General features: G+C 44.5%; 1 protein-coding gene across 6 annotated transcripts in view; it reads left to right on the top strand.

Moving 5' to 3' along the window:
* Positions 1 to 24,550, top strand: part of TIAM1 (TIAM Rac1 associated GEF 1) — a 156,571-nt gene that overhangs the window by 65,929 nt on the left and 66,092 nt on the right. For all 6 annotated transcript variants that reach the window (XM_069871003.1, XM_069870987.1, XM_069870996.1 and 3 more), the window contains 3 exons: positions 567 to 745; positions 5,972 to 6,951; positions 22,048 to 22,495. In XM_069871003.1, the coding sequence (XP_069727104.1) occupies positions 5,983 to 6,951; positions 22,048 to 22,495 (1,417 nt within the window). In that variant the 5' untranslated portion in view covers positions 567 to 745; positions 5,972 to 5,982. The remainder of the gene's footprint in view (positions 1 to 566; positions 746 to 5,971; positions 6,952 to 22,047; positions 22,496 to 24,550) is intronic.

The raw sequence follows: 24,550 nt of genomic DNA, 5'->3' as shown, positions 1-24,550 counted from the left end.
GCAAATGCTCTGCCCTATGTGTCTGTTTCACCCTTGAAAAATGTTAATGAAATCTCGACTTGGATAACCGCCCTTTTTGTAAATTAGACAGTCTGTGCAAAGAAATATCCTCTGAGGTCTTCCAGTTTTGGGCCTGTTCCCTGGGCAGTCGGGTCCTCCGTGCTGCCAGAAGTTAAATATTTGTTTATTGGAAGGTGCCTTTCTTGGTGATCGTCCTCAGATGCATGTGTGATTTTGGACCGGAGGTTTTCCAGTCCTGCCTGCAACAGACTGTCCTCAGCAAGGTCATGATGATGTCTGTGGGGATTTATACTGCACGAGATGATGGGAAGAGGAACTCTCCATGTTCTGTATTTTGGGCTGACACTGCTTGACTGGGATTTTCATTTATTCTACCATCATCAGATTTCATCATTCAAATTTAAGCACAGTATTTGCATGCTGTATTGCATTGTGTTTCTTAGGTAAGTAATGATAACAGGGCTGCACAGAAGATGTCCTCGTGTGTAGCCGTTCCTGCTAACCCTTTGTCTGATTTTTTTTTTGTCTCCCTTCTTTCTCCCCAGGTTTTTGGCATATAGTCATAGACTCTGACGTGAGAGTAATGGAGTCGCTGAGTGGCAGGTGCTGAGAGCTTCTGCAGTCCCAGTAACTGTTCATTTTGGTATCATTTGCAATTCTATACCTCTAAATGCCACATCTCTCTTGGGGAAGGTTGCGCTGGATACCAGTACTGCTTCGGAAGGTACATGTGTGTCCGTATATTTTTCTTTAGGCTTTTGCTGTGTTGAGTAATTGTTCGAGGGAGGGGAAAGAGTGGATAAGATGCATGCGGTTTATGGTGACACCCGTTTAGCAATACAAAGGCGTTTGAATGGCTATCAAGCAGCTACTGATGACATCCCTTCCTCCCTCTCTCCTCCTCTTATTTGAATTGCCTGCAGGGCCTTTTTGGAGTCCATCCCATACTTTAACATATGCGAGAGTGACTTACAAAAAAAGAAACGTCTGGTTAAAAGGTTCTGATTTGAAAACAATTAAATATGCTGCTGGAGTTTCCGAGAAACTCAAAGGCTTACTGTGGAATTTCAGCCTCTCTCTTACCCTTTTGAAAAGGCACGTTTTAATTACAATAAAACGTGTATGTTCACACTTGGTTATTAGTCTTGTACATTTTTCTATGTGGTTCTTGTGAGTTCAGTAAAAATCTTTGTTGTTGGCTGGCAGATTTTAGCAAAAGTTTATTTCTGTAGGCTCACTGCTTGCTCTGGATTCAATCATTGTTCTGGTTCTCAAAGCCTTCAAGCACTGCTCCAGGAGAAAAATACAGATTTGTCACCAGGGCCTCCCACTAGAATCTAATTTTAAATTTGCAATCTGTTGTCTTGCGAGGTGCTTCAAATTTGGTTGAAAGTTAATATATTTCAGATATTCTTCTGGAATGTAACGGCCCAACTTTTTGCAAGTTTGAGAGTTAGTAACTTAGGTTTAATTGAAATGAGTGTTTAGGTTTCCTAATTACATTAAGAAATATTTAATTTTGGGGTAAGCGGGAAGAGAACGGAAAATTACTGTTTTCAAAGAAAATGGTACTCTCTGAGGGAGCTTTCATCAGTGTTCGTCTAAAATGTGATCATCTCTATATGTAACCATTTCATGTAAGACTCATCCAGCAATATCTCAGCAGTTCATCTAGAGGTCAGGCTGCTTGTCTAGGGTAGCTGATATAGGGAAGACTGTATTTTCCAAAGCTTTCCCGCAGAATTTGTATTCTCCCTGCTAATATCCTAATGTTCATATCAATGTTAAGTTATCTTTTTTAAAAATGAAACAACTCAAATCCCTGTACTGTCTCTCGATGTGCAAGCTGGCTAAAAGGTGACTTTCCTGGCCCCTGGACTTACACAATTTTGACATTTTTGCTGCTCTGAACCAGAGAAGAAAGAGACCCCTTTCCCAGAGCAGCTGATAGCTTGATGGTCAGGCTGCCTCTTGAGGATGTGGTGGAACAAGTTGCCACCCCTCATTTGCTTGACTTGGACTGCTGATAAGAATCTAGATCTTCCTTGTCATCAGCAAGCAACTGAGTCACTGAGCTCGTGCCTCTTCCAGGAGACAAGCCTGTGTCCCTGCTTCGGTTTTCAAATCTCTTCCTCTTGGAGCAGAGGAGCCTTTCATTAAAGCTGTTTATTCCCACAAAAAAATTGGGTTTTCATGAACCAACATGTTCTGCTGAAAAAATTCCAACTAGTTCTGCTTGCAGTGCATTGACTGTGTGCACAAATCTTTGCTAGCTTTGGAGAATAATTCAGAACAGATTTTTGACACGTCGCAGTCCTTGGTGAAGTGAGACAGACCTGTTTAAAGCATCATGACATGTCACACTTGATTTATGTTGTATCCTGGTGGTACCTTGATAGGTCTTTAATGGTCACCTTTGGATTTGGCGGGTGAGTTAACAAGGGGAGCCTTTGTCCTACCAGTATTTGTGTGCAACTCCCATTAACATTACTCATTTTCTTAATTTGATACAGATTTTTTTCATTGAGTGTGCTAAATTCAGTTAAGCTGTAGACAGGCAGCATCTGGCAGTTGTAGCTGGAGCAGTTTAAGACATTTCTGCCCCAGGGTGTCTGCTGCTGCCCTTGGGAGGGGGAGGCTGGGGCTCCCTTCCCCTGCCCAGTGTCTGCTCCTGCTAGCTGAGGATTCCGGCATCTGCGCAGTTTCACATGTTTTGGGGCTGCCTTTCCACATCTGCCTGAGCTGACCTAACAGCTCACTGCTGCCAAAAAGCAGGGGGAGGTGCCACTCACTGTCCCCTCTTCCCTGGCTCCCACGTTGCCCTCCAGCTGTGCTGCTTTATCCTCACTCTGCTGTGACCCCAAACGGGCACCGTGTGCTGCCTCTGGCATGTGCCAGTTCAACTCATTTTCTCAACAAAAATAAACTAATAAAGCATTCTTTTTTTTTCCCCTGGATTTTTTCAGCCATTTTAGTGGCCTTGCTGCATGAACACCTTAATTGATTCAGGGTAATGGGTGGAAATGCTCATCCAGGAATGCAGATGGGAGGCAAAAATGGGGGTGAGAAGGTGGGATGGGGGTTCCTTCCAGGGGGAGCCGTTGTTCTCAGGCTTCCCACAGTCACCTTCTGCTTGACCCAGCAGGATTGACTGTCCCCATTTTGAGGCTCAGCCAGTCGTGTCCTGTATCCCCCAGGGGAGATGGCCTCTGCCGGAGGACGGTGACAAACCACAGGGATGGCACTGTCTCGTGTTGCTGTGGCTGGCTCAGCTGCACCATGTCTGCCTATGGCCCTCTTGCACCCACCGCGCAGCATTCCTGTGAACCTGCAGTGTAAAGTGGGGAAAATCAGTGGGATTAGGGTAAGGCCTCTTCCTGGGTTTAGGCATAGATAGACATCTTTGGAATTTGCAAATAGCTCCTCACCTACAGTGCCAATCCACGGAATTAAAAAGGGACAGCTCTTTACTTTGAAGTCTGACACTTCTTTCCAATATCTAGCAGATACTTCTCATTGTGTGAAATCACTCAGTAAACATTCCCGCTGCTGTCTGCAGGGAAAAGTCTTTCCTCCTTCCAGGAGAGAACCTCTTGTGATGTTAGTTCCAAGTCATTTGGGGTTCTGTTACTTTTTGACTGGGTGTAATTTTGCCTGGTGTGCAGGAAGACTGCATCAAGGTGGTGGCACAGGACAGCTTTCTGTATCCATGCTGCTCAGCATTTTCATCAGCAAGTGTGCTTTGCCGTCAGCTCTGTTCCTGAAGGTAAAGAGCCACTCTTCAATCATTCAGGGTTTCAAGAGGGTTTTAAAACTGCTTTTTGTCCTTAGGTAGATGTTGAAATGATGGCTGCATGGCTGGAGACTGGGTATAAATGGCTGCATGCTCTGATCGGTTTTGCAGACAGTGGAAATCCAGTCAAATGAAAACGTAGTTAGCAAGAATCTCAAAATCAAAGCAGTTAAAAGCACTACCCCAAGAGGGTTTATTTTGCAAGACGGGGAACGTTGAGATCTGGTTTTAGACATCAGTGTGGAAGACAAAATGCAGGTTTTGTTCTATAAAATGTTTTAGAAGTGAAAACTAGCTGACGTTTGTTTTTCAGTCCAGCCCATATCAAAGGGCTGTAGCTTTTAAAGAATAATAAACCCTATCTAGGGATTTATAATGCTGTAATTTTTTTTAGATTAAATCCTACCCTCTGTTCAGTGCATTTATTTTTCTAAACAATGCGTGATAACCAAGTCTCTTGACAGTCCATGGGAGTTCAGCCGTTAATTTCAGTAGATGAAGGATATTTCCTGGTATGGTTTACTTGACGTGCAGTTATATTTGTTTTAGATACAGAAATGTCCAGATATTTCTGGATGTGCCCATAGTTCCAGCACTGAACAGATTTTTAGCCTCAGACATGACCTTCTTAGCTGAGGAGAAGAGTAGAGAAGCACAGTCCTCTGACTGTGGTCGCAAGTGTCAGTGCACAAGTTCAGTCCCACCACATGCATCCAGGGCAATTTACAGCAGAACTGCCATGTCTGTGCTTAGTGCAATTGATTCCTCACTTTCTGTGTAATTTATGTAGGGATAATGTAGTTCTGTAAAGGAGGAATAGTGTGTCTTTAGACAGCGAGGGAAAACACACTATAAGTTTCATTCTGTCAGCATCTGGCTTAATACCCATCAGCACACCCTGCTAAAGGAGAGGAAATTACCCCAAGAAATGAAAAATTCCTGATTATTTTACTGTCAGGGCGGCATTTTTTTTTTAACCAAGACTAATAGAAATACCTCAAAGCCAGCAAGTTTTGCCTCCTAATTTCTGTTCAAGACTTATGGACTCTTTGTGTAAATATAATTGTCTTGAGTGTAATTCAGGATCTCCTGTTTAATTTTGAGTGGCCGTATACTTTAACATTTACTTTTCTTGCTCTTCATCTTCCTCTTTGGCCAGAAGGAGTCAATATTACTGATAAAATATTTCTGACATTTGTTGAGTGAGATAACAGACTTCAATGTGTTTTGCAAGGTTGAATCCGGATCATCACTCCTGTCTTCTGGATGGGAAAACTGTTTCATGGCAGGACGTGAGCAACTGAATAATGCAGGAGGCTAGGTACAGAGATGGGGACAGAAACCCAGTCCCTGTGTTCCAGCTCGCTTTTCTATTTGCTAGATCAAAGCACTTAGATCTAGCTATCTGCTTAGAGTGAGTGGGAAGGAAAGGTTATTTTTGTATAGCGTGAGTCACTCATGCTAATTTATTTTTCATACTATGGCTTTCTTGTGTGGGGCTCTCTGTACCTGCTTCATGTTGCACTGTTTTTTTTGTTCCAGAAATCAAACCTATCATTAACTCTCTGCTGAACAGATGAATTTGTACTTTGCTATGTGGTGCTTCAGCTCACGGTTCCTAGCAAACAAAAAAATGAAATATCAGATAAGGGCATATGTCCATCTTCTTTTTGGCATCTTTACATGCAGTAAACAATAGCTGTTGATTTTTTGAGTTTGAAGTGTTGGCTGGAATTGCGAAGGATTAGGTAATACTAGGAGTCAAATGAATATGTGCAGAGCAGCGATTGCCAGTGCACTTTGGTGGTAAACTGGCTTCAGTTTGGATGAAGCTTTAAGGTTCAATCCTTCCCTATTCTCCACTCTCCATTTACACCAGCATAGTTACGGTCTGTCTTTTTCCTGTGTACTGCTTTAACTGAGTTGTATTTATAAGTTTGCTGGTACAGTTGCTGGCTCCCTTAATTAATTCTGTGGGATTAGTTGCCGCTGTTAAAGCACGTCCTGCGAGACCCTGGGGAAGCTGTGGTGTAGGTTTTGAGACAGGTTCATTAAAAAAATAAAAAAGCTTTTTTGGGTTTTCTGGGGTATCCATGTGTCTTCTCGCCTGTGTGTTTGGTTCCTGCCTTTAACAGTTCTTGCTCTTTCCCCTTACAGACTGTGAAGCCATGGGAAACGCGGAGAGCCAGAGCGTAGAGCACGCCTTCTACGGAGACAAACACACCAGCCTGGGCCGCAAGCACACTTCCCGCTCACTTCGTCTCTCCAACAAAGCCTCTCGCCGGACGCGGCATGCTTCTTCTGGAAAAATTATCCACCGTAACTCAGAAGTGAGCACCCGCTCTAGCAGCACACCGAGCATTCCTCAGTCCCTGGCGGAGAACGGCCTGGAGCCCTTTGCCCAGGAGGCCAACCTAGAAGACTTTGGAAGCCCCATCTGGGTGGACCGCATGGACATGGGCCTGCGGCCCGTTTCCTACCACACTGATTCTTCCGTCACCCCCAGCGTGGACAGCAGCACCGTCCTCACGGCCGCCTCTGTCCAGAGCATGCCTGACTCAGAGGAGAGCAGACTTTACGGGGATGAGCCACCGTTCCTGGCAGAGGGCAATGGAAGGTCACATCGCTATGCGGCCAATGGGACGAGTTTCATGGAGACGGCCAGCTTCAAAAAGAAGCGCTCCAAATCGGCTGACATCTGGCGCGAGGACAGCTTGGAATTTTCACTTTCTGACCTCAGCCAGGAACATTTAACAAGCAATGAGGAAATCCTGGGCTTGGCCGAGGAGAAGGACACCGAGAATACCCAGGGGACAGAGGCCAGTGGCAGCCCCCAGCCACTGGTGGCCTGCCAGCGTGCCAACTCCATGAGTGACTTGTATTCCCCCAAAACCCCGAGTGCTACTGTCAACGGAGGCCCACGAAACGCCTTTGGAGGGTACTGCCGGAATTTAGTGTCCGACATCCCAGATATAGGGAGCCATAAGATGTCATCAATTACTGCTGAGGATGCACCTTCCTACAGTAATTACAATACACTGCCCTGTAGGAAATCCCACTGCCTGTCTGAAGGGGCCACCAACCCACAAATTAGCCATAGTAACAGCATGCAAGGCCGAAGGGCAAAAACTACTCAGGTAAGGCAGTTTTCTTCTACTTAAAATGGAAGCGTGTGGCATTTGCTAAGCTGATAAAGCTATTCCAGATTCTCCCAGGCTCTGTTTTCCTTCAACACTCCCTTTCCAGAAAAGGGTGATGTCCAGGAGAGAGCTGATGGGAGCGGGCTTGATCCCATCACTGCTCCCTTCCTTGTCTGCAGCTCTGGGCCTTTTCCGCTCTTGAATGCCTCTGGAAAAGTTAGATCTGCATTTGCTAGCTAAAGATTTTCCAGCACGTTTTGCAGTGTTGACAGTGCCTTTTTTCCCAGGGCAGCTGCCAAAACTGATCACTGCGCTGGTGGAGCTTGCGCGTGTTGGTTGTCTTCCCTCTCTGCCCTCCCTGCCCTGTCGCCCTCCACACATGTGTGAGCACTCCTCAGCTCTTGTGACTGGAAGCAAAGAAGAAACCTGCAAGTAGTTCCTCTCCCCTCTGTCATGAACACTCACAAGGCTGAAATTTCACTCGTCTAGTTAGCTGGCATTCACGTCTGTGCAAACATCATCCAGAAACAGTGCTGTCCCCTTGCAGGGGACTGCCAGTCCTGCAGCCTGTGGTGGTCACCTGCTGTAAACTGAAGAATGATGGGGCCTGTAGGTGTATGGAGAAGATGTTGCTTCTCCTAGCTAGGGGGGACATTGTACCCTTCAACATTGTAAGAGTCAGCACAAAGCCAAGATAGGCTCTTCTATCTGATGCCGCTCCTGCACTCCAAACACCAGTTCTGAGACCTTTGCTTCGATGGCTGCTCTTGGATCTTTATTATGTTTTGCTTTGCTTTTCTTGGCTATGTTCTGCCTGATAGAGTTACACAGCACCACCTTACGCCACAAACAGCAATTTGCCATACAGTTAAGTGCCAGACTACTCTTAGAGATGGGTAAAAAGGAGCTACAAATCCTGCCCACCAGTACAAGCCGTGCATGGCATACTCGTGGCTGTATTGTGCTCTGTTTAAGTTCATTTGGCTGGCTTGCTGGACCTTTTCAGAGCAGTGATCCAGATGCTTAATGGAACAGGCTGGCTGTGGCGATTTTTACGTGCATTGTTTTCTAGCTTTGGGCGCTGGCTCAGAAACGTGGCTGGGGGACACAGATGAAACAGTCTGACGATGCGGGTCAGAGCTGTGCTCCAGACTGCATGCTTCAGCGGCTCCCCTGATTTTATTGCATGGTTTCTCCTACATATGCCATGCAGTGTACACACAGCACGCCACGTGACCAAGAAAAAAGAGAAAAGCAGCACATTGCATCAAGATCGGAGGCCAGCATGCTCGTGACCTGCTGCTGGGGGCTGCGCCACTGGCAGGACACCAGCATTAGAGATACCAGGCTGGGCAGTGTGAGTCAGGCACGTAGCATGCTGGAGTGAAAGTGCAGGGCTGTGGAAGTGTGGAGGGCTGTTGGAGGGCAAGAGGAGCGTGTCTCCCTCCGTTGGCTGGCACCGACTTGTGAGAGTGATGGGAAGGGGTTGCTGAGTGACTTACCGGCTGTGCTTGATCTGTAGAGATGCACTGTTTCTAAATATAAAAATGACATGCTAAAACAGATGCTGCAGCGTTCCACAGCAGAAGCTTTGTGCTTCAAATTCAGCTCTTAATTTTTGGAGGTATTTCTATGGTGCGAGTGCAGAAACAATTTGGTGCTCCATCAAGGCAGTGCAGGATAAAACGCAAGAGAACAACAACAACCAAAAAAAAGGATGTTTTTTTGGTAGCTTTGAATGTAACAGCTCTCATGAAGATTGTAAGGTGCAACACATGCCTCCAGCACTCTTTCAAGTGTATTTAAGAAAAAGAGGGTGATGTCGCGGATGAACAGCGAAGCGTGTTTTTCCTCTTGGTGCCTATCTTGGCATTAAGAAGTTTCCTCTGAGGCACTTAGTGAAAGTCACAAATTTGTGTAGCATTCTGCGAGGCCTCAGCTATACTTTGTGGGGCTGGTTTCACTAGATGTATCTCCTGAGCTTGGAGATGGTGGCTATATGGAGTCTCAGCAGTGGTTATTACCATGTGAAAATTCAAGAAAATTAAAGCTTTGGAAAGGTCAAATTTCCTTCCAAGTCTTTAATCCTAGCAGCATACAGTAAATATAAGATCGTTTTTGGCAATGAAGTCATGTTAGCCTAAGCCTACCTTTAGCAAGCTTAGGGAGATGACTGTCATTATGTGCTTGATAGCTAGAGCAAAAAAGAAGAACAAATTTACACACAAAGTAAAAGGACCAGTTCCTTGGTGAACCTGATGAGGTAGCTTTGGATGAGGTGACGGGAGGGAAACTACCAGTCTGTCTCCATACCATGTCCCCAGTTCAACAATGTCTCTTCATTTTGCTCGTCTTCACACCCCTGGTGATGAAGAGTGGTGTTTACCATACCTGAGATGGTGGAGGCTGAGGTGCAGAGCTGATGGCCTTACTCCTTTGCTGTTACTGTGCTCCTTGGCCTGTGACAGATGGTACTTGGTCACAGTTTGTGGAATTTTGTTTCTCTCTGCCTTCCCCTGTCTTTCAACACTTTCTCAGTGGGCTTCATACTCTTGGTGACCACCTTGAGCATTGCCCCAGAGCCTGCCATGTGTGTCCCCAGCCCCCATGCTGTAAAACGTTTCATGCTATAAAAACAATTTAGTGGACTGAGGCAAAACTTTCATATTTTTTTCCAGCCTTTTGAACTGCCTACCCCCAACCTGATCCCACAAAATAATATTTATTTCTTAGGGCCACAGAAGCACTGCATAAAGCTGACCCAGGGCCAAGTATAATATGGTGTTTGCCACAGTTTTTCCTCCTAACTTCCAGGCCAGTGATCTGTTACTGTCCCTGTGTTATTCAACAGTGCAGAGGTAGTTCCCTTTTTCAAAATCACCTCACTAACCCTCATAGCCAGGAGTGAGATTTCTGCTCAGATCACTGTTGCTTATCCTCACAAGAATTTAGGTTTGTATTTGCCAGCCTGTTTTTTTTTCAGAATTTAGGAAGTTGTGGCTGGTATATTTGCATGATTTTCAGTCTTGCTTGCCCTGGTGCTAGAAATCCTGATGGATGCTTGTAGATAACTTTTGACTAGTTTAATTCCCAGAGGGGTCCTTGAAAGAAGAAGAGTATGAGCACAGGATAAGGCTGAGATCATGGTAATGGGGTTGTGCTCTTCTGTTTGATTCTTGAATCCAGCCACAGTTACATGCATGTTCAACTCTATGTAGATCATCTTATTTTTTATAAAGGCTAAATTTATTAGAAGTTGTCGGCAGCTGTAATTTTTGTGGTGTGCTGACCACTGCCACTGGGGAAATGCATCCTTGAATGTATCACAGAAAGGAGATACTGGAATCACAGCCGTATGTGTTTTATTATAATGCTTTATCAGGGGTTCTTGAAAAGTACGTGATTTAAATGAAATTAAATGAAAAAAAAGAAAATAAAATCTCTCCCTTCCAAATTTAAACCTTAAATTGAACTGTGGGAGTCACTTTCCTCTGATTGAGAAGGAGAGCTTTTTAATACTGGAGAGAAAATTATGTTCAGTATGCACAAGTGATTAATACTCACAGGGTGGCTTTGGGGCACCCACACAGCAGTTCTGTTTTTTGTAACATTTTAACATTAGGGGTTCAGATCTGCTGAGGTGAGACTTCCTGGAGAGCTCTGCTGGGATCCTGTTTGACTTTTGGAGCTGATGTGATGTAGGTGGAGAAAACTTAATTGGCTGACATTTTTACCCATTTATGCTTGAAGGGAGACAAGCTCTGGTTGGATACGGCTTGTTCTGACTGTGAGTTGTGAGATCCCCAGGATCCTGCAATCTGCGTGTTGAGATCCAGATGGCCCTGTTGTGTCCTGCTTGCAGCTACACATCTGCCTGCAGGAGATTCCCTCCTCCTCCGAGACAAATGTAACCTCATGCTCCCCTGATGTTATGAGCCCTAACTGAAGTTTCAGGAAGGGATTAGGAATACAGTTTTATGCCAATTCCAGTCTTGTCTTGCCGCCTCCTTATTCCATGTTCCTCCTCTGCAGATAATTTCTGACTGCTCTTTTCTCAAGACTACCGAAAGAAGGGATAGAGCTTTGTGTAGGGTGTGAACCTCTTTTGACATTTTAAACTCTGATACAGAAGGAGTCAATTGAAGACATTTTGTACATACAGAAGATGTTCTGGTTGTATGGCAAAATCTGCATGCCAGGCTGTGGTGCCAGCAGCGTGTCTTTTCATGAATGTCTGCTGCAGATTGGCATGAGCCAGCCCTACCTGCTGCTGCTGCTGCCTCTGGCCCTGCAGGTCCCACTCCTTCCCCTCTGTTTTTCATGATGTTTGAGATGGTGATGGCAGTGGCCATCAAAGCCAGAGACCTCCAGTCTTCCAGGCTTCCAGTGCTGGTATTTGCTTTGTGGGGAATATTTCGGAATCATTCCTAGTAAGTCTGAAGCTAAGGGTGGACTGTCTTTTCTAAGGGAGTTATGGTGTTCTGCAAGTAGTTCTTAGAGCATGGTGTGACTCCTGTGTGCAATAAAGTCCTAGGAGACATGATGGCCAAAGCATTTCTGCGTGGTCAGCCACTCATGAACAAGAAGGGTGGTTTCTTCCGAAAAGCTCAGTTCTAATGTTAACATTACAATGGTGCTGTCCAAGTTTTTTGTATAACTTTTGAGAAGGAGCAGCGATAAGATATTGCTCAACTCTGCAAGGGAAGCAAAGGTATTTTTTAATGTCTTCCATCCAATATTTGTTGGGGAGCTGATCAGGGGAAGAGTGAAGAAGCATCCTGCCTGACTGACTTGGAAACTGCGCTTCCTTCAGCATCAGCCCCAGACTATGTCCTTGGCACATTAAATCCTCTTCTGCATGATTTTCAAGTTTTTAACTATTTTTAGGCTTCTGTAGGTAGCCTGAAGGAATTTGGGATCTCAAGCCTTAAAAAAAAAAAAAAGTTATATAAAACAATTTTGCAGACTATGCAGGAGATAAACCCAAAGGTTTTGTGGGAATTAGATCAGAATTGCCTGAAAAAAACAGTCTAAAATTAGAATATCTTTCCAGTCGATATTATTTTTTTACTATCTCAGGGAATTTTATAACAGGTTATAGTGTTTCATTACGTTCTGTAGGATGGCAAAACTCCAAAGAGCTGATACTTGGTTTTGAGCTGTATAAAACTTTTTCATGAATGGTTTTGTGGCATAGAGAATATAACCTCAAAATGTAAAAGAACCACACTGGGTCAGTCATGAAAGCACCATCCAGCCCAGAACCTTGTTCCCCAAATACAAAGTCCTCAGGAAAATAAAGAAGAAAAGAAACTGGGAGAGTACGGGGTGAACTTTCCTTCAGGACATTTTTCCCCATCCCAGAAAATTAGTGATTTGAGTCTTCCTGAGTGAGGAATGCATCCAAGAGTGTTGGGTTGTTCTGTCCCCCATGAATTCTCTTTTCTGAAATAATTTTCTCCTTCTGGCTTCCACTGCATCCTGTTCACTCACTAAATAACACTTGTGACCTTAACAGCCTTACTTCTTGGTCATCACTTTTCCAGGCAGAGTATCTTCAGCAGCTGAATTTCTGCTGCTATTAAAATAATTCTGTACATCTCAGTTTGTAGATTGGAAAATTTTTCTCTTTTCAACCTAAATATGATTCTCATTCAGATTGACCTAGACCTTTATTCTTAGTTGTTTGACTCTGTATGAAATTGAGGAAAAAAGTAAAGACAAAGTCAGGTATCATTAAATTGTAATAAGTGACACGTAGTGTACTAAGTGCCTAACAGTAAGATCTTACTGGTTTTCTGCTGCAGTGTGCTTCTCGCTGATGTGAGCTCCTGTCCATGAAGTCCTGTAGTGGCTTTCAGACAGATTGTTCCCAAAGTCTCCGATATAGCCCATGCTGTGCTCAGAATTTCCAAAAGCTGGAGATCCTTGAGTCAGATGGTTTGGCTCTAGTGACTCAGGGGGCTGAATCCCACTGGAGAGCACAGGTCAGCTGGTCACTTTGCTAAGCCTCTAGGCAAACAAATCTGTTAAAACCAAAACATCTCTGTTTTCAACTACTAGCCACAGGACACCAAGTTAAAGGAGGGGGTGGAGAAGGGCTTGGGGGCAAGGAGTAACAACTCGTTTTGGTGACAGCCCAAGCTTGCATCAAGCTGCTTGTGAATCCACATCGCAGGTCCTGCTGGCTGCCAGTGTGGTGGTTCTCGGTGGGTCAGAATGACCAGACCCATTTAATGCCTAGGTCGAATGAGCTGTTTATAGGCTGACTAACTGGAAGCCACTTCAGTTTGAGCCTGGAGGAAAGCTAGGACTTCAGACCTGAGCTCTGAGGTCTTCCCTGCTCTGTCACCAGGCTGCCCTTCACAGATGGATGAGATACTAGATCGCCTATCGCCTGTTCAGGATATTTTAAAGCAAATAGCAATCACTCCCTTCAGAGAACACAACTCTGCCCCAATATTGTTGAAGAAAGGAGCATGTGAAAACGAGTGTTTTGGTCTCCATTGGCAAATATTATGATATTCTTTTGAAGATCTTAATTTGCTTTTCTTCCTTCACTCTTGGTCTGAAGCCAGTGGAAAGCAAATTAGCAGTCCTGATATCTGATATAGCTCCATTCAGGCATGGTTTTTTTCAAACAGTAGGACTTTTCATTTCTATATCTGAAGTGCTTGTTACATTGGCAATAATTGTATTCTCTGTAAAGCTATACATGCTGCATGTTTGTAGTTTTAATTATTTTCTACTTCAAAATCACAGACAGGTTGCCCCAGCTGCTTGTTTGCTGGGCTGTGTTTATTATATGGATGCAATTTGCAGTAGTGATCCTTTCCAGTGAAGTACTCCATTGAAACGTTTCCTTTCAGAGATCTTCAGCATGTGATACTGTGACTAGTCATCATCCCAGACATTTCCTTGCTCCCTTAAGCTATGTGGCTGTTCAGGTGAGCGCCTCACAGATGATCTGTTTTGATTTCAAACTGCGGTTCTAGCAGCTCTCCCCCTTCCTCACTTCTCCCTCCTGTTAGATTTCTCAAAAAGAATTGCCTTTTTTTGGCACTGAGCGAACAAAAAATAACTTAACCCTATATTTTACTTCAAGGGTAAATGTTAGGCATGTTGCCATTTGTTTTGTTAACTCTAGCACAGTTAGGCTGCTTGCATTAGTTTATGGTTAACTCAGACTGTCTAGAAACTTCCTTCATCTGGGTGGTCCACTGGGATGAAGGCAAGGTAAGTTTTGGGGGGTCCTCAGCATATCATTTGGAAACAGAGGGATTAAGCACTCGTGCTCAAGAACTGAGACTTCCTCCCACTGCTGGGAGATGGAAAGTGGGCACCACCCTGGATCTGCACAGATCTGTGTGCAGGGACCACACTGCAAGAAGCTTTACTGGATTAGGGCTTGATTCTCGTTCATGATAGTATAACTTCTATCACCCCTTAAAAGTTAATGCTAAATCCAGGGAAGAGGTAGTTTGCTCATGTCCCATGGTGGTGCTTAGGGCCCTGTTGTCCTTTATGTGTTCTCTCACAGACTTGTATTTCTCTCATGTTATTAAAAAGCAAAATCAAAACATCCTCCCCCTTCCCTTTATCTAATACTTTAGCTTTTAGGAATGCAAAACTATCTTCCTGAATCTGAACGAGTTGCAAACTGGTGCCATAACTGTCCTGAGTCAGTGAAGAGCTCTGCACAGTACCTTGGAGAGAAGGGTAAAGCTGTCCCAGTTATTTCTCTGTAGTTTTATATGAGACAGTTTCATTTTCAATATTTTCTGTCTCACAGCTGGCAAGTCTTCCAGGACAGTACTTAACCGGCTGCTGCAGGAGTCCCATTGGGTCCATGATTTGCCTTTAAGGTATCTAAGTCAGCTAAGAATACCAGGCTTCTTGGGGAAGCGTGGTGGTCTACCAAGATGATCTTTCTGGAAGAGCCTATATAGCTGGAAAAAGTCTAGGAAGTCAGTGAACCAAAAATGTTCCCAAACTCTGTGTTGAAGGCGCTAAGCTAACGTCATGGAGTTAACTCAGCTAACTCAGTTAACTAAGCTAACTCAGCATGGAGTGAAGGACCCAAAGGTAATACTGAGCTAACAGCCATAAATATCAGTCAGAGTTGTCTGCAAAGGAAAGGGTGTTGATGGATGTTTGATAAATTTGTGTTCACTGCTTGCCTGTTCCACAGGAGCAAAGTGGATGCACGCCTCCTTCCCACAAATGAGTGTCTTCTGGGTGCCTGGCACCTAGTACCTTGTATGTCTTTCCAAGGTGCCAGATTACACTGCATAACATTCACCAAGACAAGTTCACAAAGGAATTTGGGAACCAAAGTCCATTGAAATCCATGCCTTAAGACTTTCCCAGGGATTATTGCCCAGAAACCAATGACTATGATTCATCCTTTCATAATAAAAGTGAAGCTTACTGCTAGGAGAAATATCTAGAGGTCTGGGCTAGTTTCATTTTTGTTGAGAATAAATTTGATCTTGGAGAACAATGGCCAAGACCTACTTGTTAAACCACTCTTAGCAGCTTTAATAATGCATATAAGGCAGTTTGTTTGTTTTCTTTTTTAATTTCAACCCTTTCAGACATCTGAAGAACTGTTGCATCAGTGTGGTGAGCGCACAGAAGTAGGAAGCAAAGCTGCTTATACCTATCAGTATCCAATCTCTTTGAATTCCCAAAGGTAAAAACCCTAGCATCTCAGTCTGGTATCCACATACAAATTGCAGTTGGCTTGGAACAGTACCTCACTGGACTTAGGAGCCCTCCTAGGAGGTGTAAACAAGACCCAACCAATCCAACAGAAAACCACAGTTGAATCTTGTTGGTTTGTGGCCATCAGTTTGGTTCTCCAAAGCCTGCTGGAAACCCAGTGCATCCTGGCTAGTTCTTACGTAGTGCTGTCCTGTTCTATGCAGGCCTGCAGATATCTCCAAAACCTTCTTTTTCTATCAACTCCAAACAGCTGGTTGAGGGGCTTTGTTGGTGTGGTGGCAGATCTCCTTCATGTCATTATTATAATCCCTCTGGCTTTACAGTGAGTTGTGCGGATATGATCAGTATGTTTGTAATAGACTTCAAAACTCCAGACAGAACAAGCTGTGGAGTTGCTTTTGTGTTTCTCCATTGCAAGTTTAAAATCAGTTCTCCCACGCAGGTTTCAATTGCAGTTTATGATTTAACTTTGCTTTTTGGAACTTTTTTACTCTTTTCAAGACAGATAAATCTTTTATTGCATGCATTACCAGGTGTTCAGGTTACTCCAAAGAAAGGATTTAATTTTGATTTGGAGCAAGTCGTATCTTAACAGACTATCTTGACCATCAGATGATGTTAGAGTCAGTACTGGAAAGAAAGGAAAAATACTTAGCAGGCCAATCTTTTTCTACATAGGAGCTTCAAAGAGACACCAGGCATATAAAAGCATGCAAGCCGTCAGGCTGCTTATCCATCATTTTAAATGTATTCTGTGGTGCTTACCTAAGTAGCAACCAGACAGGTTATGTGCAATTTCAGGCTGTTGCTGAATGTGAACAACTTATTGCTCTGTTGCTAAACAGGGCGGGGAACAGAGGATTTGCATTATCTTGGAGGGAGACCCAAGAAAAAAAACTAACTCAGTCACCTTTTACTAGTGATTACTTTTAATCTAATGGTTAATTTAGAAAGAAGTATTAACCACATAAGGAACTGTCTATATTAGGGAAGTAAGAGTTTTCCTAGTAAATCAGCCCCATGTGCCCAAAATGTCCATGAATCACTGCTGTTGCTCAGGCAGGGGAAAGTGATTCATCAAGCTATTTCAATAGTGTCTGTAACAGTGCTGTTGGTGGGAAGTTTGGCAAGTACATCGTTATTGCAAGCACTGAATGTGTCCACTAATGAGCTGGCAAGTTGGGCAAGGCTTATCGCATCCAATGGTCTCTTGCTAGCAGAGGCCAGTACCGAAAGCGTTCAACAAGGGGACAAAGACACTTGGAACCTTCCCCAAATCTTTTTGCTTGACCGTTGCTAGCTGAAAGTAGACATTTTTGCTGAAGTAAAAGTATTATTTCAGTATATCTTCTAAATCTAGCAAGAATTGTTAAACAAATGTGGCTGTAGTGGACATGCAGAGGTATAAATATCATGTGAGTATGCAGAAGCTACAGTACCAAATACATGAACTTGTTGTAGCCTGCCTTACAGCTTTATTCCCCAGTAGCTTGCTTTGCATGAAACCCAGTGTTCATGTGAGGAAAAAGCATTTTGTTAAGTGGGTTGCTAATACTTGCACTAATACTTTACACAATTGGTTCATCAGTTAAATTGTGCTCAGAATTTGATGGGGCTGTGATAATTCCAGTTCATTACGCTCAAATGCTATTAGGGCTGTTGTAGCTGTCCTGCCTGGCACGTGTCCTGCTTGCTGCATTCATGTTGGTAACAATGGCACCATTCAGTCCATCTCTGGTTTCTCATTCTGTGGTGCATCTCTCTGGTGCAAGGCATTCACCTTTCCCTCTTCTTTCCCTCCATTACTGTCTGCTGACCCTTTTTTCACAAACCCTGAGCATTTACAACTGATATGGTAGCCCTGCCAGTGTAAGAAATGGTGCCACTCCTCCATCGTGTTCAGCAGCAGCAGGGATCCCAGATCCTGGTGGAAGCTGTGTTCCTACTTATACCTCCTTATCAAAGCACTTATCAAAGCACTCTCATAGTGCAGCACAGTCGCTAGAGCCTGTTTAATTCCCTTCTTCAGCCAGTGGTCTTTATGTGATTTTCTCCCTGCTTTCCATTGAGCAACGTTAAATCAAAGGGGTAAAATCCCTGCTTTTCAATTTGTTCTCTCTATGGACTAAGACCTGCAGTGTTTGCAAAATGCTGAGAACTGGTATTCCCACTACTTCCCCCACCTGTCTGTCTTAGGGGAAATAGGCTTTCTTTTCTTTGCTACATGCTTTCTGCTTGGTGTGACCAATGTAATCATTTCCACCTCCCTCTTACTTATCCCTCTTGTCCTCCCAGGCCTGAAGCTAGGTAAACACCCTGCTAAGCAGGGCAGTGCAGATTTTAGTTCCAGTCTTGCATTTAGTTCCTAGGATGGTCTGTCTCTCCTGGCAAAAATATTCCTCTCTGTGGAGACAGCCATTTTCCAGCCTGCAAATAGAAAGCACAAGATCTCTGGTGAGGTGCAAAATAGAAGCATGAAGTCGGAATCATAGAAATACCAAGTGCAGTGTACTGAATCTTACACAGAGCTGAATGAAACTTATAGGGGTTTTAACTGGTGCAGTAAAACGGGGTCCCTTGATGCTAGCAGTTACAAGTCCAGAGCAATGTGCTGGTGATCTTTTATGTGTGCATAATGTCCAAAACTATGGGCTTCAGAAACTTGCATTCTGCAGTCTTCAGCTGTCTCCCAGCTCCCACAGTGTGCCTGGCATGTGCCGTCAGCGTCCGGGTGGAGAGCCTTGGGGTTGCTGGGCAGGAGTCAGAGGGGTGAGCGGTGAAGGCTGTGCTGTTGCTGTAGTTCACTCTTGGCCTCAAGAGTATCTGGGAACTCGTTCTGGTAGAGCAGTGAGATGCCTGTTTCATTAGCAAGCCTCTGTGGAGCATTCCATCATGGACCTGGGACAGTAATAAGTCTTCCTCAGAGGAAAGAGATGTTGCTGTTGCCCATGGGGCTCTTTGAGAACCTGAGCAAGAAACGTGAGTAATTTTTAAATAGCACTCATCAAGGTTATGCAGCGTTCACTGTGCGTCGGGACAGTAGCCCATGGTGGCTATGTCAGTAGCTTCTTCGAAGCTGGACTCCAAAGCTAGGAGACCCGTGTATCCACATCGATCTTGTCAGTGAGGATCTGTGCTGCTCATAATGTGAGCTGAGATGCTTAATTTTCAGAGTCCTTGTTTGAAAATTTGCAGGAGTAGTTCTGTGCCCCAAATGATGTGTTCGTCAGACTCTGCAGTGTTTTGTTGCTTGGCTTGGGAGTGCTACCCTTTCGGCCTCAGCACATTTCTCTGGAAGTACAATACTAAACCTCTGTACTTTCTGCTGAATTCTTAATTGAATACACTTCAGTGTGTGAGTTATAGCATTGTAAGATGGCCAGAACAGATGCCGGCTCCTTCTTGAGAGCTTTTCTTACCCTCTGATGAGAACAAGCTAACATTGCAGCAGCAACTCAGAAGTCAGAGACCTATGCAATGAATGCTCTTAACCCTACTAACCCAGAGACCGAACTTCTCATACAGCAGACTTCCGAAAGCGCTAAGCTCACTCAATGCTACGTTTCATAATTCATGAGCATGAACTAAATATTGTAGGCTGTAGGTTTCGAACTGTTCTGACCTTTGCATGCTCAGACCCTCCTCCTAACAAAGGCCTTGCATTGGTTAGCAAGATGTCTTTGATATGGGGTATTTAGGAGAGGAAAGGGGAGTGCAGGGAGGAGAGGGAGATTAGGGGCAGGGCTGCAACATTATGCTGAAAAGATCTTTTGACCCATCCAGCCTATCACTTGTGGTGATGATTATAAAGATGTTTGCAAAATATGCTGCAATTTAAGCTCATGAGCATATGTAACATTCACTCTGAATTTTCCAACCTTTCTTTTTTTGAAAATAATAAGCTGTTATGCCTGTGTGTCAGCTATGGCGTGTAATCCTCATTTTTGGATGTGGAAACTGAGGTGATTAATGCTGTGTCTCATGAAGGTTATACGAGAAGGCTGTGTCACACTGGGCAGGAGGAACCTTGAGATCCTGCAATGCAGCGCTGTGCTTGAACACCGAGTGCACTTCTGATTTTGAAAAAATACTCCATCTGGTAAAATGCACCAAAAAAGTTTTATGCATACACTGTCAGAATTACAGATCCTTTCTCCTTCCAGTTGGTGGTCTGCTTTAGTAGCTCTTTATTATTTTAAACTGACTGATTCTACTTAAAGCGTGTGGTATGCTTCCTAAAAGTTACATCAGCTGAAATTTTGGAATTAACTTAGTACTTGTTGTACAGCACGGATAGAATAATTATGAGACAGCTTGTATATATTTTAAATAATTAACCTAAAATAAAAATCTCAAATTATTCTTGTTGCCACTGTTACACAGTGTTTGCTGCAGGATGCAGATTTGTTTATGCTATATGAGTGGCACACTTTTTCCCTTTAAAAAAGTTACAAAGGAAGATGGGCCCAAAACCCAAATGCAAACCCTAATCATTGTCTGGGAATGATTATCCCAGTGAACACAGGGCATTTGGTTCAGTTCTTTGGTGCTCCAGTTTTACTCCGATGTAGCTGTGTTGGCACAGAAGCTGTGCCTCCGGCATGTGAGCGTTGAGTGGCTGTGCCAGTCTTGGCTGCCTGACGCACAGGATCTCAGATGGAGTGTTGTCATCAGAAGTCACACCATCCAGCTTTTCCTGGTGGAGTGCAAAAACTCACTCACAGCGGTGTTTTGTAAACACCGGTTTCTGAGCAGTACCACTTCCCCTCTGCAGATATCCCTCTTTTGCAGTTCTGCAAGAAACGGGAAGATAATTGGCTTCCAAAAAACCGAGTGTATTGGAACAACAGAAAAAAATGTGTGGTTGTGAAAACTGCTCTGTACGGGTAGATGACTGCACTTACTGGAAGCTCTGCTCAGCTCATTCACATGCAATGGGAGGAGAGGAGTACTGGCCTGTCCAGAGCAGCTTGTCTATCACTATGTATTGCATTAAATAACCAGACTGACTAGGATAACTGTGCTCATTGAGTGGGAAAGGAAGTGCTTATTCTTCCAGATGGACTCCCAAATCTCCCTTGAGAGGTAGCGTTTATAAAGCACGAGCCCATCCGTTACAAATTAATGCCTTAAAAGTTAGTCAAATACAGCAACACCCCTCCCCCTACAGTTTCCTCATCCAGCTCTTGCTCCACCAGAGGAAGGTATCAAACAGAGCTCAGTGGAGGGTTTCTTAGTTTCCACAGAGCTGCTCTTGGTTTCATAGGAAATTGGTGCTTGAATCAACATCTAAAAGCTTGTTTTCTCTCAAAATAAATACTGCATTGTGCCACCTCTTCTCAGAGTCTCCTCATTTTTTTTTTAAGCTTGTAAATCAAGCACCATCTGCTCTTGCAGGAGAGGTAGAGGCTGAAATTCCTGTTGTTTTGACCGTATTTCTCACCTCTTTGCATTTTCTTTCCTGGCTCTCCTGCCTCCCAGTTATCTTACATAAGATATTTGTCTCCACTTACAGGGCTTGGCCTTTATTTATCTTCCTTCAAAAACTGCCTCTGATGCCTTTGGGTGCTGAGATGGTAGTGGTTAACCCTCTTGGGCACTAGTCTTGTTGCAAGGGGCAAGCTGAATCACTAAGCCTTCAAAACCTGAATTCAGTGTTGTTGCTTCATGTCTTGTTCAAGCTGGCCAAATTTTGGTCTACTCTGATCCTTCAGCTGCAAATTCCTGGGGACCAGGAGGGTCTCCTGTCATTGCAGTATTTTCGCAGTCTGTCATCATGGAATTCAGGCCCATGGTTAGGGTTTGCGATGTGAAGTAACACAAAACAGAAATGATCTCAAAATACATTAACTTCTTAGGAAAAAAGATATACCTTTTAAGTTACATAATTTGTAAATGAAAGTCTTGGGATGTCTAAAATTTATCTTGAACTGTAGGTGTGAATGTACAATATCAATGTTTTCTTTTCAAAATGCGTAGGTTCATTGCTACTTTCCTTGACACTGCCAGTTTTTTTGCTACCATATGTTCTCCTTTTGCAAAACCTTTAGCACTGTTAACTTAGCTTAATGTAAACAGATGATGTTGTGGCTTATGTTCCAAAATGCTAAGGCTGTAGAGGCACCACCTGAAATTGTGCCTGTGTGAGTGGTCTTTCCTAAACTGTGATGGAAGTTCTGCCTACCTCACCCTTTCTTCCAGTTGTTTGTCTTCAGAAGAAAAACAGATGAGGGATTTTCAGTGCCAGGCAAAATGGTGATGTGAAGAAATGTGGTGCCACTCGCGTGTTTCGGGTTCTATTGGTGTCTCCATAAGGCCAGGGTTGGCCAGGCTCTTCATCTCATGCTGTCTCTCTCTTGCAACTAGGATGTCAACGCAGGCGAGGGGAGCGAGTTCACTGACAGCGGGATTGAAGGAGCAGCCACCGACACTGACCTCCTTTCTAGACGCTCTAATGCTACCAATTCAAGTTACTCCCCGACAGCCAGTCGGGCTTTCGTTGGCAGTGACAGCGGGAGCAGCTCGACGGGTGATGGGCTTCGCCAGGGTGTGTATGAGAACTTCCGCCGGGAGCTGGAGATGAGCACCACCAACAGTGAGAACCTGGAGGAGGCTGGCTCTGCCCTCAGTGACGAGCAGAGCAGTGGCACCCTCAGCTCCCCAGGCCAGTCTGACATCCTCCTGACAGCTGCCCAGGGCACGGTACGGAAAGCTGGTGCTCTGGCAGTGAAAAACTTCCTAGTGCACAAAAAGAACAAGAAAGTGGAGTCGGCTACACGCAGGAAATGGAAACACTACTGGGTTTCCCTGAAAGGTACAGAGCAAGCATGGAAGGGTTTTACTCAGATGGGCATCCACAGTGTCCTGTTGGTTGTGTATTGCTGCAGATGAAGGAACCAATAGCATAGACTCTTAAACAAAAGCTGCCCGCAACTTCAGTATAACTATTATCAAGTATGAGGAAGTGGTCTTAATGTTTTTCAGAGGGAGGTTTTATTTGATGATTGTTGATGTGCTCACATTATGGAACACTTCTAGTCTGAGACACGTGACTGTGCTGCACTGAAGTGGGGTTCATACCCTGCTTTGAGTCCTGCTGGCATCACCTAGGGTGGCTTCTCAGAGGACTGGGTGTTTCTTTTAAGAAGCATGTGTATGGCTTGCTACCAAACTAAATACCTGTGTGCAGGCACAGGCGCGTGACAGCGGGAGTTAGCTAGTGATGGTGCTGGCTGCAGGTGTGTGTTCCCAAAGGGGCTCTGTCTTTGTGTGCATTCCTCTTGTGCTTAGCGCTGTTGGCCTCTCCTTCTCCAAGATGTGCTTCACATGCATAAACGTGACTTGGGAGACGTTTGCTCTGGCTGCATCACCTGTCTCGTAATGGGCACCATCTGGCACTTGGCCGCCCTGCTGGCCCCCTAGGCCGCTGAGGCATTAGAATCATTGAATGGTTTGGGTCTGAAGGAACCTTAAAGATCATCTAGTTCCAACTGCTCTGCCATGGGCAGGGATACCTTCCACTAGATTAGGTTGCTTAAAGCTTTTTCCTCTCTGAATTTTTTTAGTTCCTGAAGGAAGGAATAAATCATTTCACGGCATCATTCATGCCAGGAGGGTGCTCCAGCCTTGTTCAGGATCTGACTGCTTATAAATGCACATAAATGTTAATGGAACAGTGCAACTCAGGAGCTGGCCTCCTAAAGCGACCTCTAATTAATCTTCATGTGGTTGCATCAGCAGCAAAAAAGGAAGCACTGTTTGCAGGGTTTTGAGAGTGGCCTCGCTCTCCTCTGCCGTCAACCAGGGGAGGTGGAACAGTCCCCTGCTGTAGGTGGGATTACAGAAAAGCTCAGTGGAGTTAAATCCCTGTCCTGCCTGCAGAGCACATTATTTAGAGGTGGTTTTGAATTTGCACCACTCTTAAAACCAACAGCAAAGTTAGGTGGCAGCTCTTCCTTGCGGTGGTTAGAGAGATTGGGGAAATGAAAGAGGTGAGAACCGAGGCTCAGAGGCAGGGGGGAGCCCTGATCTCCTGGGAGGAGGGCCCTGTGGCAGGAAGGTCTTGCTGTGAGGAACGAGCAAACAAAGGGCCATCTGGGAGGAAAAAGGGGAAGGATGAGCGTGGAGGCAATGTTATTTTAAAGAGCTTCGACTCAAGTGAAGTGTTTGCTTCTTGGGTTGCTGTGCCTTAATAATCCCTGTGTTTAAAGGAGGCTTTGAAGTTAACAGCTGCTATTGTTTGGCTGCAAATTTTTCTCTGAAAGGCTGGGTAACAGGGCATCCCTCTGCACCAAGAGGGCTGTTTCCAGTGGTGGAGAAACTATGTGCCGGTTTTAGTTTAAAACAGCTGCAAATAATGTGGGAAGGTGACAGTGAGAGAAGGAGACCTGTTAGGGGCAGGAGTGGAGTGTCTCCCAAATCGCAGGGTTGCTGTGCCCTTTTCCCCTCCCCATCAGAGAATTATACAGATTATTTTGTTAAACCAAGCAAATCGTTTGCTGTCCCCAGCTAAAACGTAGCTTTGGCCAGATCTCCATGTGTCAGAGCTGAAACATTATAGTGGAATAAGGATTTGGTTTATGCTTTTTTGTTTGTTCGGTAGTGGGTTTTTTTATACATCAGTCTGTCAGTGAAAACAGCTCATTCCAGTCCCCACTTCTTCCAGTTACTCATCTGCATCCAGTAATGAAATCACTTCATCTCTTCCTTGCAGGGACTATAATAGCTGCAGGAGGCTGAGGCAAGGCCACGGAGGTTTGCCTGGGGAACTGCTTGCTCGGTGGGGCTGGCTTACAGCTGTCCAGCACTGCCAGGGGAGATGCATTCTCAAGCCTCTGTCTTACTTTTGGTCCCCTCACTGGGATAGAAT

The sequence above is a fragment of the Phaenicophaeus curvirostris genome, chromosome 1 (assembly GCF_032191515.1).
Source record: "Phaenicophaeus curvirostris isolate KB17595 chromosome 1, BPBGC_Pcur_1.0, whole genome shotgun sequence".
Taxonomy (NCBI): Eukaryota; Metazoa; Chordata; class Aves; order Cuculiformes; family Cuculidae; genus Phaenicophaeus; species Phaenicophaeus curvirostris.
The sequence above is the reverse complement of the archived record's forward strand: the minus strand, read 5'-3'. Positions and strand labels throughout refer to the sequence as shown.